General features: G+C 36.8%; 1 protein-coding gene and 1 pseudogene across 3 annotated transcripts in view; one reads left to right on the top strand and one right to left on the bottom strand.

Annotated features, from left to right (window-relative positions):
• Positions 1-2,553: 2,553 nt before the first annotated feature.
• Positions 2,554-3,273, top strand: LOC145777408 (uncharacterized; annotated as a pseudogene).
• A 7,043-nt stretch (positions 3,274-10,316) lies between these two features.
• Positions 10,317-16,988, bottom strand: part of LOC145776969 (cellular tumor antigen p53-like) — a 49,449-nt gene continuing 42,777 nt past the window's right edge. For all 3 annotated transcript variants that reach the window (XM_082588224.1, XM_082588222.1, XM_082588225.1), the window contains one exon: positions 10,317-16,768. In XM_082588224.1, coding sequence (XP_082444350.1) covers positions 16,705-16,768 — 64 coding nt within the window. In that variant the 3' untranslated portion in view covers positions 10,317-16,704. The remainder of the gene's footprint in view (positions 16,769-16,988) is intronic.

Genomic DNA, 16,988 nt, shown 5'->3' with positions numbered 1-16,988 from the left:
GCGAATCGCGACAATAAGGGTAACCATTTGGGCAGAAAGTTATTTTTCCACTGTAAAAAAAGATGAGTCCCATACTTGATCCAAGCATCGGGGATGAGAAGATAAGGTTCTCATTATACTAAGCCTTCGGCACTAATGAGAGTAGGGTGGCCAGTTCCTTTCTCTCGGCCGCCTTTCCTTCAGCAGCTGTGCCCACCTAATTTATTACACCCCGGGTAGAGGTGAGCGGTGATTTCCAACAACCAGCTCAAGCCGGGAGTCGAACTAGGATTGCATGATTGGAAAGCGAGCGCATTATCCGCTGCACCATCCCATCGCTTGGTAAAGGTGAGTCCCATACTTGCATCCAAGCATCAGGGGATAAGATAAGGTTCTCATTGTACTAAGCCTTCGGCACTAATGAGAATAGGGTGGCCAGTTCCTTTCTCTCCGCCGCCTTTACTTCAGCAACTACGCCCACCCAATTTATTACACCCTGGGTAAAGGTGAGCGGTGTTTTGTCAACAACCAGCTTAAGTCGGGAGTTGAACCAGGATTACATGGTTGGAAAGCGAGCGCCTTACCGCTGCGCCATCCCACTGCACTTTTCTACTGTAGGTTATTTTAAAAACACTGCTTGTGGGCAAAGTTGTAAGATGCCACGTTAAAATTGCTTGATCTACAAATATATGTGTAAAATAGTGCTAACAAACAAGCTGCGGGCAAGGTTGCTACTTTCAGGACAACTTTGCCCAGCAAAATAAAACAAAAAATAATAATGAAAAAGATTACTTTTAACAATTTAAGTTGTTGCATGCTGTAGCACCCCTATCTTTGCAACCCAGATAAGGCATTGCAACAAGAATTAGCCCCTTTACCATAAATAATTTTCAGCTAACTCATGATATCTGGGCAAAGTTGTACTGCATTACAGTAGCCTACTCTATTTCATGAAGTGTGTGCTGACATGGACCAAAAAAGTCTCATTTTACACAAATAAACTAGATATAATTAAGCACACATTGAAAAATCACAGATTTTATTTGATAGAAAGAAAATCTGGTTGTTTTGTTTGTATAGAATTGTTTTAGATATACAAATGCAAAGATAATAACCTAACTGTTTAACGATTTGAGAAGAGAATGAATACAGAAAATAACAAGACAGTGGCAAAGGGGCTATGTCTTGAACACACAACAATATATTCAGTATGTATGTTAACTGTGATATAATAATTGATTGAATCTTTATCCTCGGACTGGAAAATCTTCTTGCAGAGCTTAATCCTGGCAGTTTCGCATAGGTACTTGTAGAGGCTTTGAATCACTGATGCAGGCCCGGTGATCGGGATTGACAGAGTGAAGTTTCCGATTGTTGAAGTCTTGTTGCCGGGAAATTATTCCATCCCTTAGATGCCGCTGAATGGAGAGCAGTCCTTAACGTGCGTTGCTCAAGCGCACACCCAATAGGTATTATACAAAGTACCGTACATACTTGAATGAATTAACACTTTGTATTTTACTCTCTAAACATGTTGCCAATCGCTGTTTAATACAGTACAACAACAAAAATGTGGCCTGGTACAACAAGCATAAGGCACAATGAAGCAAAAAGCAAGACTAACTCAACATTAAGGCAATGGAAAGTGACTTTTAAAAGGCTAGATAGAACAAGCTTGAATGCAAAAGCAGGGACTAAACAATATGTAAACATCTGAGCATTACCGGTAACTTTCTGATAGCTAGGTGATAGGTCTATAGCGGAAATGTATAAGCAAATGTTTTGACTCATAAAATGTAACCCCTTTTTAAATATTAACCAACTTAAAAAACATACACTCTAAAAAGTTTGGCTATAAGACTTCAAAACAAGCTGTTCAAATTTTCTGATGAATAAGTCCAGCAAAAGTTCAAGTGACAAAAAAATACAAAACTAAACTTGCATGAAACTACGTAGTTTCAAAACCAATCAATCATCCATCACATGGTAGACTGAAGATATCATTCTGAAACTACTGTTAAACTGGGATTAAGGAATGGTCAAAATTAGCCACAAAGTTTTTACTTTTTCATTTCATACTGAAAGTCAAGTCAGAAGTAAAACAGAGTTGCCAAATTCATCAGCAGAAGGTATTAAATTTTAGTTCTGATTGATAGATTGATTACACTGTGCTGCGTTAATTTTAAGGTTACTAAAGTATTGACGGTTCTTAGTGTACTTTTTGATGCTGAATCCAAAACTGTTATCCGTTTTCTTCCATCAGGTCTAGTTTTTTGGCAAATTGCATTTGAAATTTTTGACAACTGCAGCTTTCAGCGGCTTGCGATTGAGATTTGTGATGTCATAAAAATGATTTAGCAAATGAATTAAGTTTTGATGAAACTTCAGTGACATCACAATGAGAAGAACATAACGAATGCACCTGATGCTTGAAAAGTTAAACATCTGAACTGGTTTTTACAGGCTGCGTTAGTGTGCAGTTAAGATGATAGTTATTTTAAACTTATGTGCACTCAATACTTTACCACATCAGTATATTTGACACGTTTGTGTAATAATGATAAGTTTTGTTTTTACAGTACAATGAGAAAGTGCAAAAATGATCCAGACAGGTTCTGTTATACAGTATGTCTTTGAAGGTCTCTAGTTTTAAACTGAGGGAGGAGATCTGTTATACGGTATATACAATTATACATGTATATGTGGTAAGGTCACCCTGCATAGTCGCCAAGCAAAAATTATGCAGTTTGTTGAGAAAGCATATGATGCGTATTTTGGAGTAAAACTAGGCGATCAGGACAAGGCATTTGCTCCGCACATATGTTGTAGAGCATGCGTTGAAAGCTTGAGATTATGGAGCCTAAAGAAAATAAAGAGCTTTCCTTCTGGTATTCCTAGCTATGGTATGGGGAGAAGGAAAAGACCATGTCACTGATTGTTATTTTTGCATGACCAACTTACAAGGTATGCTGATGCTTGTACTGTATGGAGGCATTTTCATTTATTGTTTGATTGAAGAGTAACAGTTTCATTTCAGGAATAAACCGGAAGAACAAACAACATGTGAAGTACCCTGATGTTCCTTCAGCCATGAAACCAGTATCACATGGCCCTGGAATTCCTGTTCCAGAACCACCTGGAGAAATAAGTGAAATGGAGTGTTCTTCATCTGCAGAGAGCGAAGCAAGTGAACAAGACACATGAGATGCAAAGCAAAGTACAAGCCAACCGAAGCCTCTTACACAGCTTGAGCTGAATGACCTAACACGAGATTTAAATCTCACCCAAGAATAGAAGTATAGAAGCCCTGATTAGAAAGCATAGAAGCCCTGATTACGAAGCACAGGTTAAAGAGCTGCTTGAAAGCTTTCAATCCCTTGGAGCCCGGATGTCTGTGAAAATGCACTTTCTGAGTTCGCATTTGGACTTTCCTGACAACTGTGGTGGCTACAGCGAAGAATAGGGAGAGAGATTCTACCAAGACCTTTGCCAGATAAAAGATTCGACTCCAGCCACCCGCACTTTCTGTTGTTTCTCTGGGCAAGAAACTTTACGATAATTGCCTCTACCCAGTGATCGATTTCGAGTAATGGGTAGTACCAAATTTCAGTCATAAAATAGAGTAGACAACCGGAAACAGACATTGCAGTCGGCTGCAGCGTGGGTCAGGTGTACGTCGAAAGGCGTACACCGATGCATAGCGCTCAAGTCCGCTTTCCCGCAATGCAGGATAAAGATAAACAAACAAACAAACAAAACAAACAAACAAAAAAGGTACCAAGGATACTGGGACGTAAACATGCTTGCAGATTGCTGTTGGTGCTTAAAAAGAGATCTTCCCAATTCCACACATAGAAGAAAATCTTTGAAGCGATACTTTTTGTCAGCATAAATCATTTGTATTTATATTGTTATTGTATTTATCGTCGGAATATCATCATGTGCCTTATTATATTATCAAAATAGCTTAACACGCTTTCTGTGTTAAGCTATTTTGAACACTTCGTTTTTCTTTCACACATTGATGTTGGCAAGCATTTCGCATTTAAAACACATTTGTGATGTTAAGTGTTTACGTGTCTATAGTGTAACATATTAACTTCTACTGTGAGGTTGAGCGCCGTTGAACAAAATTATGTGTTAGGAAGCTTTCTTGGTTAGTTGTAAGTGCCTTTATTTCAACTGTGTCATTATATTTTTGTAGTATTTAAAATGGTTGTCATTGCAAAACCTTGCATTCAAATAAAAATACCATCTTGCGAAAATTGACAACATGCATGACCAATTAAGCTACCACAGAAATTAGTTTTTATGTGCACAATAATGACCAAAGCTAGCATAATTAAACATGTAATAAAAAAAAAGCTTGACCTGATCGAAAAAAACTGGTTGCATTTTTGAGTTCAGCGCAAAAAATTGATTCAGAAACACTTAAAACATCTTTGACCTTTGCGAAAAAATTTTCAAACGCAGCACAGTGTTATTTTTCCTAGAACTGAAAAGCAAGAGTCTTCGCTAGCGTTTCGCTACTTATGCAACAAATTACCGTCAGTAAAAATGAGGTGTACTTATTCTCCCACCTTTTTTAAGTTTTCAATATTTTTGTAATTTGAAACTTCGCAGGATGTAAGATATCAAAGTTTTACTTATTGTTGGCACAAATATATACTGGCATCAACGTATGAATGTGAATTTAATATTTCTGTATCTTATTTAAAATTACTTTAATTTTGAATTCTATCTAGTAGCTGTGCAACTGTATGATTCATAAAGTAGGAATTTTGCAATTTTTAACTCACAAAAATTTAACTGGCAACCCTGCGAAAGTCCAACTCCTTACCGGCTCAATGACTTGCATTTTGCTTGTGTTTTTCGAAAACTTAAACATTATTTTATTGACAAGGAGATTTTTGCCTTTTATCATTTTACTTCAGTCTGTAAACGAGAAAATTAATAAAAGTCAAGTAAATAGGCTTATTGTCTCAGTGTTTGTGATGATGGTCCGAAATAAAAACAAACTGTACTGAGCTGTGTTCACAATTTGGAAGCGAAACTTTTAACACAAAATAAGGTTTAGGTTTAGCCTACCTTTCCTTTTTCTCATAAAGGAGAGAGAGCATACTTTTATTTCGTCTGTTGCGAGAATAGTACGGTACAATTATACATAACACAAATAAAAAATAGCACCATAGCAGTTTAGATGCATTTGGAAGGAAATATATTTTCACCCCAAACCAACAACAGCCTAAAATTCTGTCAAATGATGCTGCAACAGGGGGTAAAAAGTATACTTTAGTTAGGTCTACATAAAACCCAAACAGTTGTAAGAATAAATATGTTTTGTCTCAATGGTAGGTTTCAGTTTGTCAACAAATATTTTTCGCGCAAAATAGCCTGCAACACAGTGAGCCTACTTATCTGATGTTCAAATTAAATGTGACCCAGACAGCAAAATCTGTCATTTTTATGTTTCACCAATTCAATTTATTTTTCTTTGTCAGAATGCAAAAGAAATGATATTGTGAAATGGAAATACAGTAACAAAACTAACAAAAGGAAAAGGTGGCAAAACCTTAATGGTTTAAGACGTGCATGAAAGGATCTAATATTGTGGTATAGGCCTATGCATCAATAAATATACAGTAGAATTCGCCTATAGTGACACCTGAAGGGACCGCGGAAAAAGTGTCACTATAAGCGAAGTGTCACTATAGACGAATGATGACGTCGTTGATAACTTCACTTGTGCAGTATCTGCGCATGCGCATCCCATGTTGGTTTAAGTCAAACCCAGTCAGCAAATCAATCCTTTATGGTTCAACCTCTGCATACGTTAAATCAATGTAAACAGATGGATTTGCTGGCTGGGAACTGGCGAATGCTGATATGCAAAATTGATTCCAAAATATGATTCCAACTTAAACTGGAAATACACCGTAAAGTGTCCTTATACGGAAATTTTTGAGCTCAAGGGACAGAAATGTGGTGTCACTGTAAGCAAAGTGTTCTTATACACGAAGTCACTATAGGCGAAGTCATTTCTATGCAAAACATATGGACATGGTTTGCAAACGGGACTTTGCAACAGGTGTCACTATAGGCGAAGTGTCACTATAGCCAAAGTCACTATAGGCGAATTCTACTGTAGTTAAGCACGGCCACCAAACCTGATACTTTAAAATAAGTTGATGAATTAGTTAAGAATCAGTCGCCTCCTCGTTCCTGGAACAACTGGAGCGCCAATTCTTAAAGCAATGAGAACACGACTGAACCCAACATCACAAAAACAAACTAATATACACAGTTACACACACATATTGAAATTACGTAACGGACTATCAAAACAAGGACTATTTACAGATTTCATACAGAAATAAAGTGTTCGCAGCAACGATATTAAGTAGCCTATATATTGCAGAACAAATACATAATATGGCAGCTCATTATCAAGATAAAAAAGTTAAAAAAGCTTTGTTTTTTAAATTAATTTCCTGCGCATGTAAGAGCATAAGAAGCATGACGATAGAGCAGCGTGTTTTTGGTATTTCTGATAAGAGTTGAATCATCTTTTATAGCTTCAATGAGGGATGGAGTGTTTTTGGTATCGCTAATGAGAGGTGGAGATTCTTTGGTAGTGCCGATGAAGGATGTAGTGTCTGAGTTGTTTCAAGCATCTTTTCCAAACCAACCTAAATAATAATCTTACGAAAAGTCAAGCGATCCTCTGAACGAACATAATAGCTTATAATAATCAGGGAGTAGTTAGATGCAAGCTGGTAGTAACTTAGTGATATATTCTTATCTGGCAAATATTAAATTATACAAAATGATATAGGCTACAGTAGAACTCGGTTAATCCGGATTCGATTTGACCGGCGATTCCATCCGGATTAGGCGAAGATCCGGATTAACCGATGACGGTTTTTATCAAGCCTGACGTTACCTAGATAGAAGGGTATCGGTAAAAATCACCGAAATTGCACGCATTCATTAGTGTGGTCATCTGTCAATTCCGAGACGCGCGATCACCATATTAACGATAGAATTCTTTTGAAATGCTGTAGCCTATGCATGTAAAACGATTGTATTTGTAGACTCTGCGTCTAACGCAAGAACACACTGGCAAAAGTTACATCTTCAGACATGCGTGTCGGAATAATCTGTAGTCACTCAAAACTTTTGAAAACAGTTACGGAAAACGAGTTTCTTTGGAAAACTTACAAAAATTCAAACAAAGTCTTCTATTGGAAAAACAACACCGACATACCGCTGAAAATTCCACCGACATCTTTTCAAGTTACAGTACGAGTTTGGGCATTTGCGCACGAATTTTGCGTTAGGAGGGATTACTGTTCATGAAAAGAAGAAATCCGCAATAATTTATTGCGTCACATTAACGGAACAATAGATAAGAAATTTCTCGCAATAAGCCACGTTACGTTTTAGCATAAAATGGCAAAACTGTCTGGAAAATCCGGATAAAGCGATAGAGAAAGCGCAACTTTTGTCCGGAATAGGCGAAGATCCGGATTAAATAATCCGGATAATCCGAAGCTGTTTCTTAAGAAAAAGATTACAAATCATTTGTACTTCCAATTTCATCCGGATTAGGCGAAGATCCGGATTAACCGAGTTCTACTGTAGTAGCTTATTCATGGAAGAGTAAAGATAGTAATCAACATCCTTATCCGGTCGGGTGTAATATATAAGATATACGTATGGTAAGCAGGGCCGGATTTAGCTGATGGGGGGCCCGGGGGCAACTTTTGAAAAGGTACCATTATAAAATCCCCTTTCAACTTGGTTTGGTAATTACAGAAGAAAAAAGAGCAACAGCTGTGGTGGGAATCAAACCCACGTCAATGTAATTAATAATTACTACCACCGCCCTAACCCAATGCGCCAAGCCAGCCAATGGGGAACGAATGACTAAACTGAGCTAGAATATACGTTTTCCTTTGTTGCTCAGAGGGGATTTTTTGATGGTACCTTTTCAAAAGTTGCGGCCCGGGGCACTTTTAGATCGGGGGGCCCCCATGCAAAAAAATTTTTCGCGCCTACGGCGCAAAAAACCATCTCTACGTCTACAGTAGCATCAGTCCAGTACTGCACAGCATTTTGCAGAAGCTTTAAAGGCCAAAAGGAAAAAAAATAACACAAAATCACATTTTAACCACATAGGGGGCCCTTCAAAAGTCGGGGGGCCCGGGGCAACTGCCCCCTCTGCCCCCCCCCCCCTAAATCCGGGCCTGATGGTAAGATATGTTAATGTATAATATAGTAATATATGATATGTAGGATAAATTTACAAAAGTGGCATTTGGAAAGGCATGCTATACCAGGATATGGTGCAACAATCAATAATACAGTCAGATAATTAAAGAGTTACAGCATAGGTTGTTAGAGGTTAATTTTCAAAACGCAAGTGCTTTTTCAAGTTACTGCAAAATATTGAAAAGGTTTCAATTTCAGTGATGGTTTTCGGGAGATGGTTCCACACTTTAACTCCACTAAACTGAATGGATTGTTGAGTCAAGCTTTTGGAGAAGTAGGGGAGGAAAAAGTGATTGTTGCTTCTGGTTGATATTGAGTGCAAATTGTTATTAATAGTTGAAATAGAGAATTAAAGCATTGGGGTAAGTGATTGTGTTTGAGTTTGAACATAAATTTTGCAATTTCTATTGTGTATAGTTCGTCAATTGTGAAGAAATTATGGGATTCAGAGTGATTTGATTCATGTTTTGCAATCATTTTTATAAATTTGTTGCAAATCTTTTGAAGCTTTTTTAAAACAGTTACATGACCATGCTTCCATACACTTATGCAATACCGGAGATTGCTTTCAATTAAGGAATGATAAAGGCAAATCAAATTGTTGGTGTTTAGGTAGGGCTTAACCTTGCAGATAAATCCAAAGTTTTTGCAGTAAAGATAGCATGTGGGGTTTCCATGACAAGTCTTCGCTCAGCAAAATGCCCAGAAAACTAATAGTGTTGACACGTTCAATGGGTTGATTGCATATAGACAGTGTGTAAGAGAGGTTTGAAAGTTTATTTGTATTATTGAATAACATGTATTTTGTTTTTTTACATTTAGTGATAACTTATTTGCTGCTAACCAATTTGTTACTCCTGTCATTTCCTCATTCGCCATTTCGAAAAGTTTATCATAATTTTTACTGCAAAAGAATAAATTAGTATCGTCAGCAAACATTATAGATTCAGAGTGTACTAAACATCTCGAAAAATCATTAACATAGTTAAAAATCTACGAAATAATTAAAAAACCACGACGTAAAAACGACGAATTTTGCTGTCTGGGGAGGTGTAGCCTACATTTTCGCCAACGTAAAAACAAACATTCAACATAACAGCAGACTACCGGTAGCCTATAAGAAAAAGTTAAACAACAGAATTGCATGGGCTATTACTGCCTCTGACGGCAAACTAGTTAAAAATCGAGAATGAGAATTTGGCGCTGTTACTAATTTCCACGAATCTAAAATAATAGGCTACGCCGCTACAGTCTACACGAAATTCACCACAGAACTGAAATTCCAAGTTGAAAGCGAATTCAAATATGATTTATTCAAAGAAGGAGATCAAGACATTTTTAATCTAGTTCTTACTCTCTAGATAAGAGTGTCAAACTGGCGGTACGCGCCACTCGGGCTTAATGCCCCATTTTGCAGGGTGCATTTTTCAAATTTTGTGCTTGAGTTAGGCCTCTAAGAATTAATTACCTTTATTGATGCCATACGTACGGAAACTTATAACTCGAGGTTGAGAGCTAAAAATATTAAATTGGTTCAAGATCTAACCTTGATGGTGGGTGTGACAGTAGTACTAGTAGTGGTCCAGTTTTAATCTGGTGATGTCCCCGTTACCGAGGGTGGCCGGATTCACCTCCAAGTGTCTTAGTTGCCTTCACATCGATCTGACTTTTCTTACGTCTCTACATCGACAGACATTCGGAATTTCGAAATAAGCAGGGGCAAGGTCGCAACATATTAATCACTGAATTATGACACTTTTTGTGAGTTTTAACTTGAAAATACAATTATTCGAAAGCGAGCTTGCAATTAAAAATACTTCACTTTTCCACTCTTATGTATCCTTGTAATGTATAGCCTTATCAAGCATTAAAACAGAAAAGCTAGTTGCAGAATTTGACTGTAATTTTGGTAGTCAGCAGTGACGGATTCAGATGGAGCGATCGCCCCCATCCCACCTTTCTATTCCCAGGTCTATTCCATTAAAGAAAGTATAAAAAGTGGCTTTTTGCCAACATTTTGCGGAATTTGTAATAACCATCACACTGGAACCAGAGCATTCACTTCAAGCATTTTTTATTGAACAAAGCTTTGTACACAGCAAAACAGTCATCGTAATATCGCTGTAGCTATTCGTTAAGTCATGTTTCACAATCACACAAAATCAGAAAACAATTTTAACAGTAAGACGATTTCAGCCAAGGAGCACTTCTTGTCTTTGTGCTTCATCAACTGAACACAAGTCATCCAAGCAAACGTGAACTATAATTATAAACTTGTTCAGAAAAACTCAAATACGATTAACCACAAATGAAGGAGCAAGTTATATTAGCACCAGATTGTTTTTAAATGAGATTGCTTCAAAGTTGGACGGCGGGTTGGAATCGTGAAGAAAAGAACTCAAGATTGCGGAGTCAGAAGGTAACACTTTCCATACAGCAAATCAACCATATTCTTCTTACACTAATTCAACGTCTGGAGACGTTAAACCAATGTATTATTTAAAACGGTTGACTTACTGTCTGGGTTAATGCTTCGCGACACTCAATTGTGTTGAGGATATGCGCACAAAAGACTGTATGCTCATTGTTCATCGTTTTTACATCTGAGGACGTTTACAGACGGCAAAGCGATGTAACAGTGAAAAATTTGTGCGAGCTAGAAAGTTCCATCACAATAGGATTTACTGCTTGATCTGCACAAGCAAGGTGGTGTGGTGTGGTGTAATGTATACAGAGAGATGCGTTATGCAAAACTAACATAAAATAGACGCTCTTTCCCAGATAACAAACCGGTCATCTTTTACATTGATTGAACGTCTGCAGACGTTGAATCAATGTAAAAAATTATCAATTTGCTGCCTGGTTAACGATTTAAATAACTTCAAAAACCGCTAATATACAGCACAGTGAATAATGTACAGTACGTTGGTAGAAAACGACGTATTTGACATCCATCAGTTCAAAGTCGACCGTCATTGTCTAATTGATGTTAAATCTCATAATTATCACATCATTTCAATGAGTTCTCAAGGTCTGGATCGGCACAACAGCAGTAGATTGTTTATTTTCAAATTACTTCATCAGGAAGTGAACTCCACCAGTAGATGGTAATACGAAAATAAACTTAAAGAAATAGGAAAACAACGATAGCCAACTAAAGGTGCCAATTTTACATCGTTTCAACGTATAGCCGCTATTTCAACGCCAAGGTTGAGACGGTGTAAGAATGGCAACTTTTGTTAGCTGGAATACGTTGAGGGGGCAAAACCCACGATGCTTTCTGATTGAAAAAAGAATTTATTGACTTGGTCTGATTGGTTTAAAAGCCAGAAATATAACAGTTCACCAATATTTTTACAGAACTTAACATGAAAATAATTCCTTCGAAGCATTTTCATTTTGTAATTGTGACGTGACAATATCACATGCTACTGTTACAAAATGCCGTTAAAACGCAACGTAATAACTAAGTATATATCACAATTATATCGCTCTTTAATAGACAAAGTGTCACATTCAACTAGTTTTGTATTCTAGAAAGTTCCATCAGCAAACGCTGCCACTGTGACGTCAATCCAATATCACGTGATACAGAATTAACGCAACAATGAAGGAGAAAGCCAACAAGACTATGATTGCCGAAGATTCTAGAACAAGTGTTCATCTGTGACGTAGCAGCATCAATGAGCATTGTTAGCAATAGCAAATAGATATGATTCCTCATATTGTATAGATAAGACAGCGCTATATAAATGCATTCGTAAGGGAGCTGGTAGAAAAGGCTGGGCTCAAAAATCAGGCATAACTTGACTTTTTGATTGGCAACCCTGGCAAGAGTATTCACTTTGTGACATTGAAAAAGCAAAATATTTTCAATAGTTGTTATAAATTACGTTTGGTTAAATAATCATTTGAAAACAATTTTTAACTTTCTTTAAATTTGTCAATTTTTTACAAAAGTTTTATAGAAAATCCATAAATCATTGGCATTGCAAGATTAATAACTTGAGTGAACTACACCCGAGGCTGCCAGAGTTGCGATGACAAGTCAAGTGAAGCCAGACAAACACCTTTGAAAACCCACATGCCCTCTCATAGGTTGAGCCTTGGCAGTTACAATTTTAAAACAAGAAAAATATCACAGGACAAATTATCACTAGCCCAGACAGCAAGTCAGTCGCTTTTCACATTGATTCAACGTTTACAGACGCTAAATCAATGTAAAAAACGCCAGAATTGCTGTCTGGGAGATTCGTGTGCACGTGAAGAGGTTTTAAACAGATGCAAATACAATCCAGCATCGTGTACATGGAGTCCACAGGGGGGTCAAAACTGAAAAAACGATCGAAGCACGTGCGGTGATTAATAGGGTCGGTTGGTGAAGAGATGCTTGAAATTAATCGAGTACAAATTCGGGAACGATTGAACGTGACTTTTTCAAATAATTATAACGATTAGGTTTCGAAAATTCTTTGACGTAGTTGAACTTTGAAAAAACGAAACGAGGATAGGTATTAATGGCAGGTTCAGTGCTATCAACTTGAGTTGTCAGTGGTAGGCATAATGTAGCTTTGATAGCAGCTAACATCACATTAGAGTCAATTTGGCAGTTTGATAACTTTAAAACTCCGAGCTTCCCGTACAGTCTGTGGTCTCTGAAGACAATTATTTCGACGGAAAAAAAGTCGTTAGAAAAAAAGGCACAAGGCAAGAAATCAAAGCGTGACGTCGGCTCACAAAACACGTGACTAAGCTTACGTCACAGCCAAAACGATCATTCATTCAAATACATACGCGATAAAACTTAACACTTTGCTCCTCAAAGGGAGGCCAGATTTGGCCCCCCCCTCATATTTCCTTTAATTATTTGAAGCACAGTAACGCCATGCACTTGGTTTTTCTTGACTTTTCCTAAAATTGCCAGGCGGATCTGATGATATTAAATTTAATGCTAAAAGTTGTGTAGTTTTCTTGTAAATTCAAGATTTTGGTGAATTTTTGCTATTTCTAGCTCACTTCCAGCAAAGCGTGAAATGGATTACATTGCGATAACAAGCCATAAGCTCATAATTGCTTCGTGCATCGGTATGCGCGAGCAGAGAGAAGCATCCTCTTGCTTTCCTTTGTTTGGTTTGACCTCAATAATACAAAGCGCGTTATTTCTTATGCTACAAAGAAAAGCCAGTGATCGTAAAGCTGTTAATTAGAAACAATAATAGCAAACGTTTTTTGCGTTATCAGCTCTACAAAGAAGAATAGCAATCCACGATCAAAATAGTAGGCTATGGAGGCCACAAACTATTCAAAACAGTTGTTTCAAGCAGATAATATTCATTGACGAATAAAAAACGTTACAATAAGAAATCTTCTCTTGGATAAAGACACGAAAACCTGGTTTCGAAATAAACGTTCTATGGAAATGCTCTCATTGACAAAACTTGCAATTGAGGAAATGTATCACTGCAAATGCTTTTGGGAGAAGCCGGAGAAATAGCGTTTTTGCAAACAGTAATTGTGAGATACACTCAAAATTATGAAATAGGCTCCATTTACACGTATCAGCTAACTCGATGGCGTCCCTTCAATGCTTTATGTCGCCTACTTGTTGTTATGTCCTGTATTTTTGTTTCACAGTGCACTGTATTTTGTTCCAAAGAGCGCAAAATAAAGATGATAATGCCTCATCTACATTACAAAATATTTTGTAATGTAGGCCTACAAACAAAATGTACAATGTACACAATGTACATTACAAAATATTTTGTACTGTAGACGAGGCATAAAGTTAGGCGTCACATAAGACAAACAACAAATCAGCTTTCTTCATCATTGATTCAACATCTGAATACGTTGCGCCAATGTATAAGAGGCCGGCTATTGTGAAGACCCGCCATTTATAAACGATCCGATTATACCAAAAGTGGGACAAACTAGTGGATCAAAGAATGAATAAACAATGCTGAGAAAAGTAAATCTAAGTGACGAACAATACCGATGTCTTCATTTATCTTGGAAAAATGCTGCCTAAACTTATCAACAAAAAATACCGTAAATAACGGCAAGGATCCCGAAAGCAGAATTTGCTCGACTTTGGCATGAATTTAGTCAGACATCTACAGTAATAATTCCACACATACAATAATGGGCTCTCAACTGCTGTAAGATACATAATAATCAACCTGGTTCTGGGCGATTTGTGTAACAGTTTAGGGGAAGACACTACTTGAAATGATGCACCACACAAAAGATTTTCAATGAAGACTGAGTCTAAAAACCGATGTGGATTGTGCTGCACAATAACTTCAAGTTTAGGACAGAAGAGGCACAAAATATCACGATAAAAATAAAGACCTTGTGGGAAATTTTCGAGAATCATAACACGATGCAAATACCATAAACGCTTAGTTTGCATGCTGCTCTAAGCTGGCCGGCAACTACAAAGGTAGACAATAGCCTACAGGCAGTTTATAATTCGATAACAGCGCAATAAACATTATAAATACGTAAACCGACATTTTCTTTTACAAACGTTTTACGTCTAATAGTAAATTTTCCCCCAACAATTTTTTGTGAAGCACTTGCAAACCACGGTTTTGTAAAATAATTCATCATTATTATTTTTTACTTCTCGGATATTGTAAAACGTCATCAGCAAAATCACAAAAAAAATTTCATTACTTCAATGTAGTAGGCCTAAGAATTTTTTATAAAATTGTAGCCACGTTGTTTCAACAAAGAAGCCATTTTTTAGCAATATAAAGTTATGGAAAATAATTTGCAATCATGCAAATGGTTGGAAAGAATCTAGGAAATCTTCTCACAATCTGGCACAAAATGATTATGTTTATTGTATCTCTGTAAAAATTTTTACGACAAACTTTGAAGCTTTGTTATAATCATTTTTATCTTTGAAGTCAAAAGTTATTTTTTTTTGGCCAGAAACATAATCACTGCCTTGCTGATGTTGTCGCTTTTACGCGTATTTTTAGTGCTTCAAACAATAAGGACCCAGTCAGCAATCCAGTCCTTTTACATTGATTCAACATTTGTAAACGTTAAATTTATGTAGATTTGCTGACTGTGGGTTATTTCACATTTCCTTTGTTTACGCATGTTCCTCAATTCGCTGTTGCATTATTACGACGCTGGCGGACTAAAAATGTATTTTCAAATTGATTGACACAATCTTCAATAAAAAGTGAGCTTCCAACTTAGCTTTGTTGATGTAAATGCTGTATTTTTGTGGATGTAATTTATGAGTCATGTTTATAAACACCCGTAAGCGAAATGACTTATGATGTGGCCTGCATGATATTTGTGATGCGACTTGACACAAATCCACAATTTCAAAAGCACCTAATTTGGACTTAGAAATTTCAGATAATTTCAACAACATGTTCAATTGTCTTCTCTCTACTAAAAATATTCATACTACGAACTCAATTGTAGACCTAAAATACACAAACGAAGATGTAAACAGCTATTCAAGCAGGCTAAGCTGTTACTTATGAAAAATTTGGTTCCACAAAACTAGAAGCTAGCCATGAGTTTCGGAATGCATTAGTTTAGGATAAAAATGTAAGACAACAAACGCAGTTTTGATTTTTTTTCAAATTCGTGTAACAATGTTACTCTGATTGTAACTATTTTAGAATCAGTGAGTAGCTTACAATAAGATTTGCTCGCAAGTCGTAAATTCTAATCAATGCAATGATTCGGCACACCGCACACACACTTCGTGCGTTCGATCGAGCTCTTTGTTATTTAGAAGTTTGCATGAAATCGGATTAGCATGGTAATTAAATAGCGGCAAGTTAAATCAAAATTGTCGTTTTTGGGTACCTTTGCAAAAATAGAAATATCAAGTTTAACATATAAAATTTTAAAATAATGACTTTTCAAACTTATAGACAAATGATTTGCTTTCACACCAGTGCAACTTCTGTTGAAATAGCATCAGCGGATAACACGTAACAGCTGATTGAATTGGATCCAAAAACGGCCCCCCCTTGAGCAGTTAACTTCCAAAAAAACGTTGAAAAGCAAACAAGGCGTCAAGCTGACAAAAAAATACGACAAATGATACGCGTTAGAAACGTTAAAAAACGTCTTTCCTAAATCCCAAAAACTTGTTTACAACGAAACAGAAAAATGTGGATTCAATGAAAGATAATTATGTAAAAACAAGCGCAGAACTCTTTAAAAAAATCCGAATCTATGAATTATCTTCATCGCTTTACACGATGGTTGGAACATGTACGATTGTAATGAAGTCCTTTCGTGTGAAATGCAGTTACATCGATGCAGCTGTCCCTGAAATCAAATTTACAACAAAACCTGACAAAATTTTCCGATTGATTCATTCTGTCAACGTTGAAGAGATGTAGAAAGAATCACTTTGTCAGCTGGGAGTTGTTGAAATGACGCAAGCGTCGAGTCATCAATGACGTGTTAAAACAACGACGTCAACTTCTTTGGAAATCCTTTCATCGGGACTGGCGACTCAATCTTCATTCTGTGACGTCACAAAGCACAATGTTAATTTCAAACAAACCATAAAGAAGTGTCCAAAACAATGCTAAAGACTACAAAATGTTTAAGGCCACTAAAGAGTACATTAACTAATGCTCTGCTATAGAATTAGGTAAATATCCATCATAAAGCAAAAGAGATAACGGCCAGACTGTTTTTTTTTTATTCAAATTAAGAACTCTTGTTATTGAATTGTTACCCAG

The sequence above is a fragment of the Aplidium turbinatum genome, chromosome 9, assembly GCF_918807975.1.
Source record: "Aplidium turbinatum chromosome 9, kaAplTurb1.1, whole genome shotgun sequence".
Taxonomy (NCBI): domain Eukaryota; kingdom Metazoa; phylum Chordata; class Ascidiacea; order Aplousobranchia; family Polyclinidae; genus Aplidium; species Aplidium turbinatum.
The sequence above is the reverse complement of the archived record's forward strand: the minus strand, read 5'-3'. Positions and strand labels throughout refer to the sequence as shown.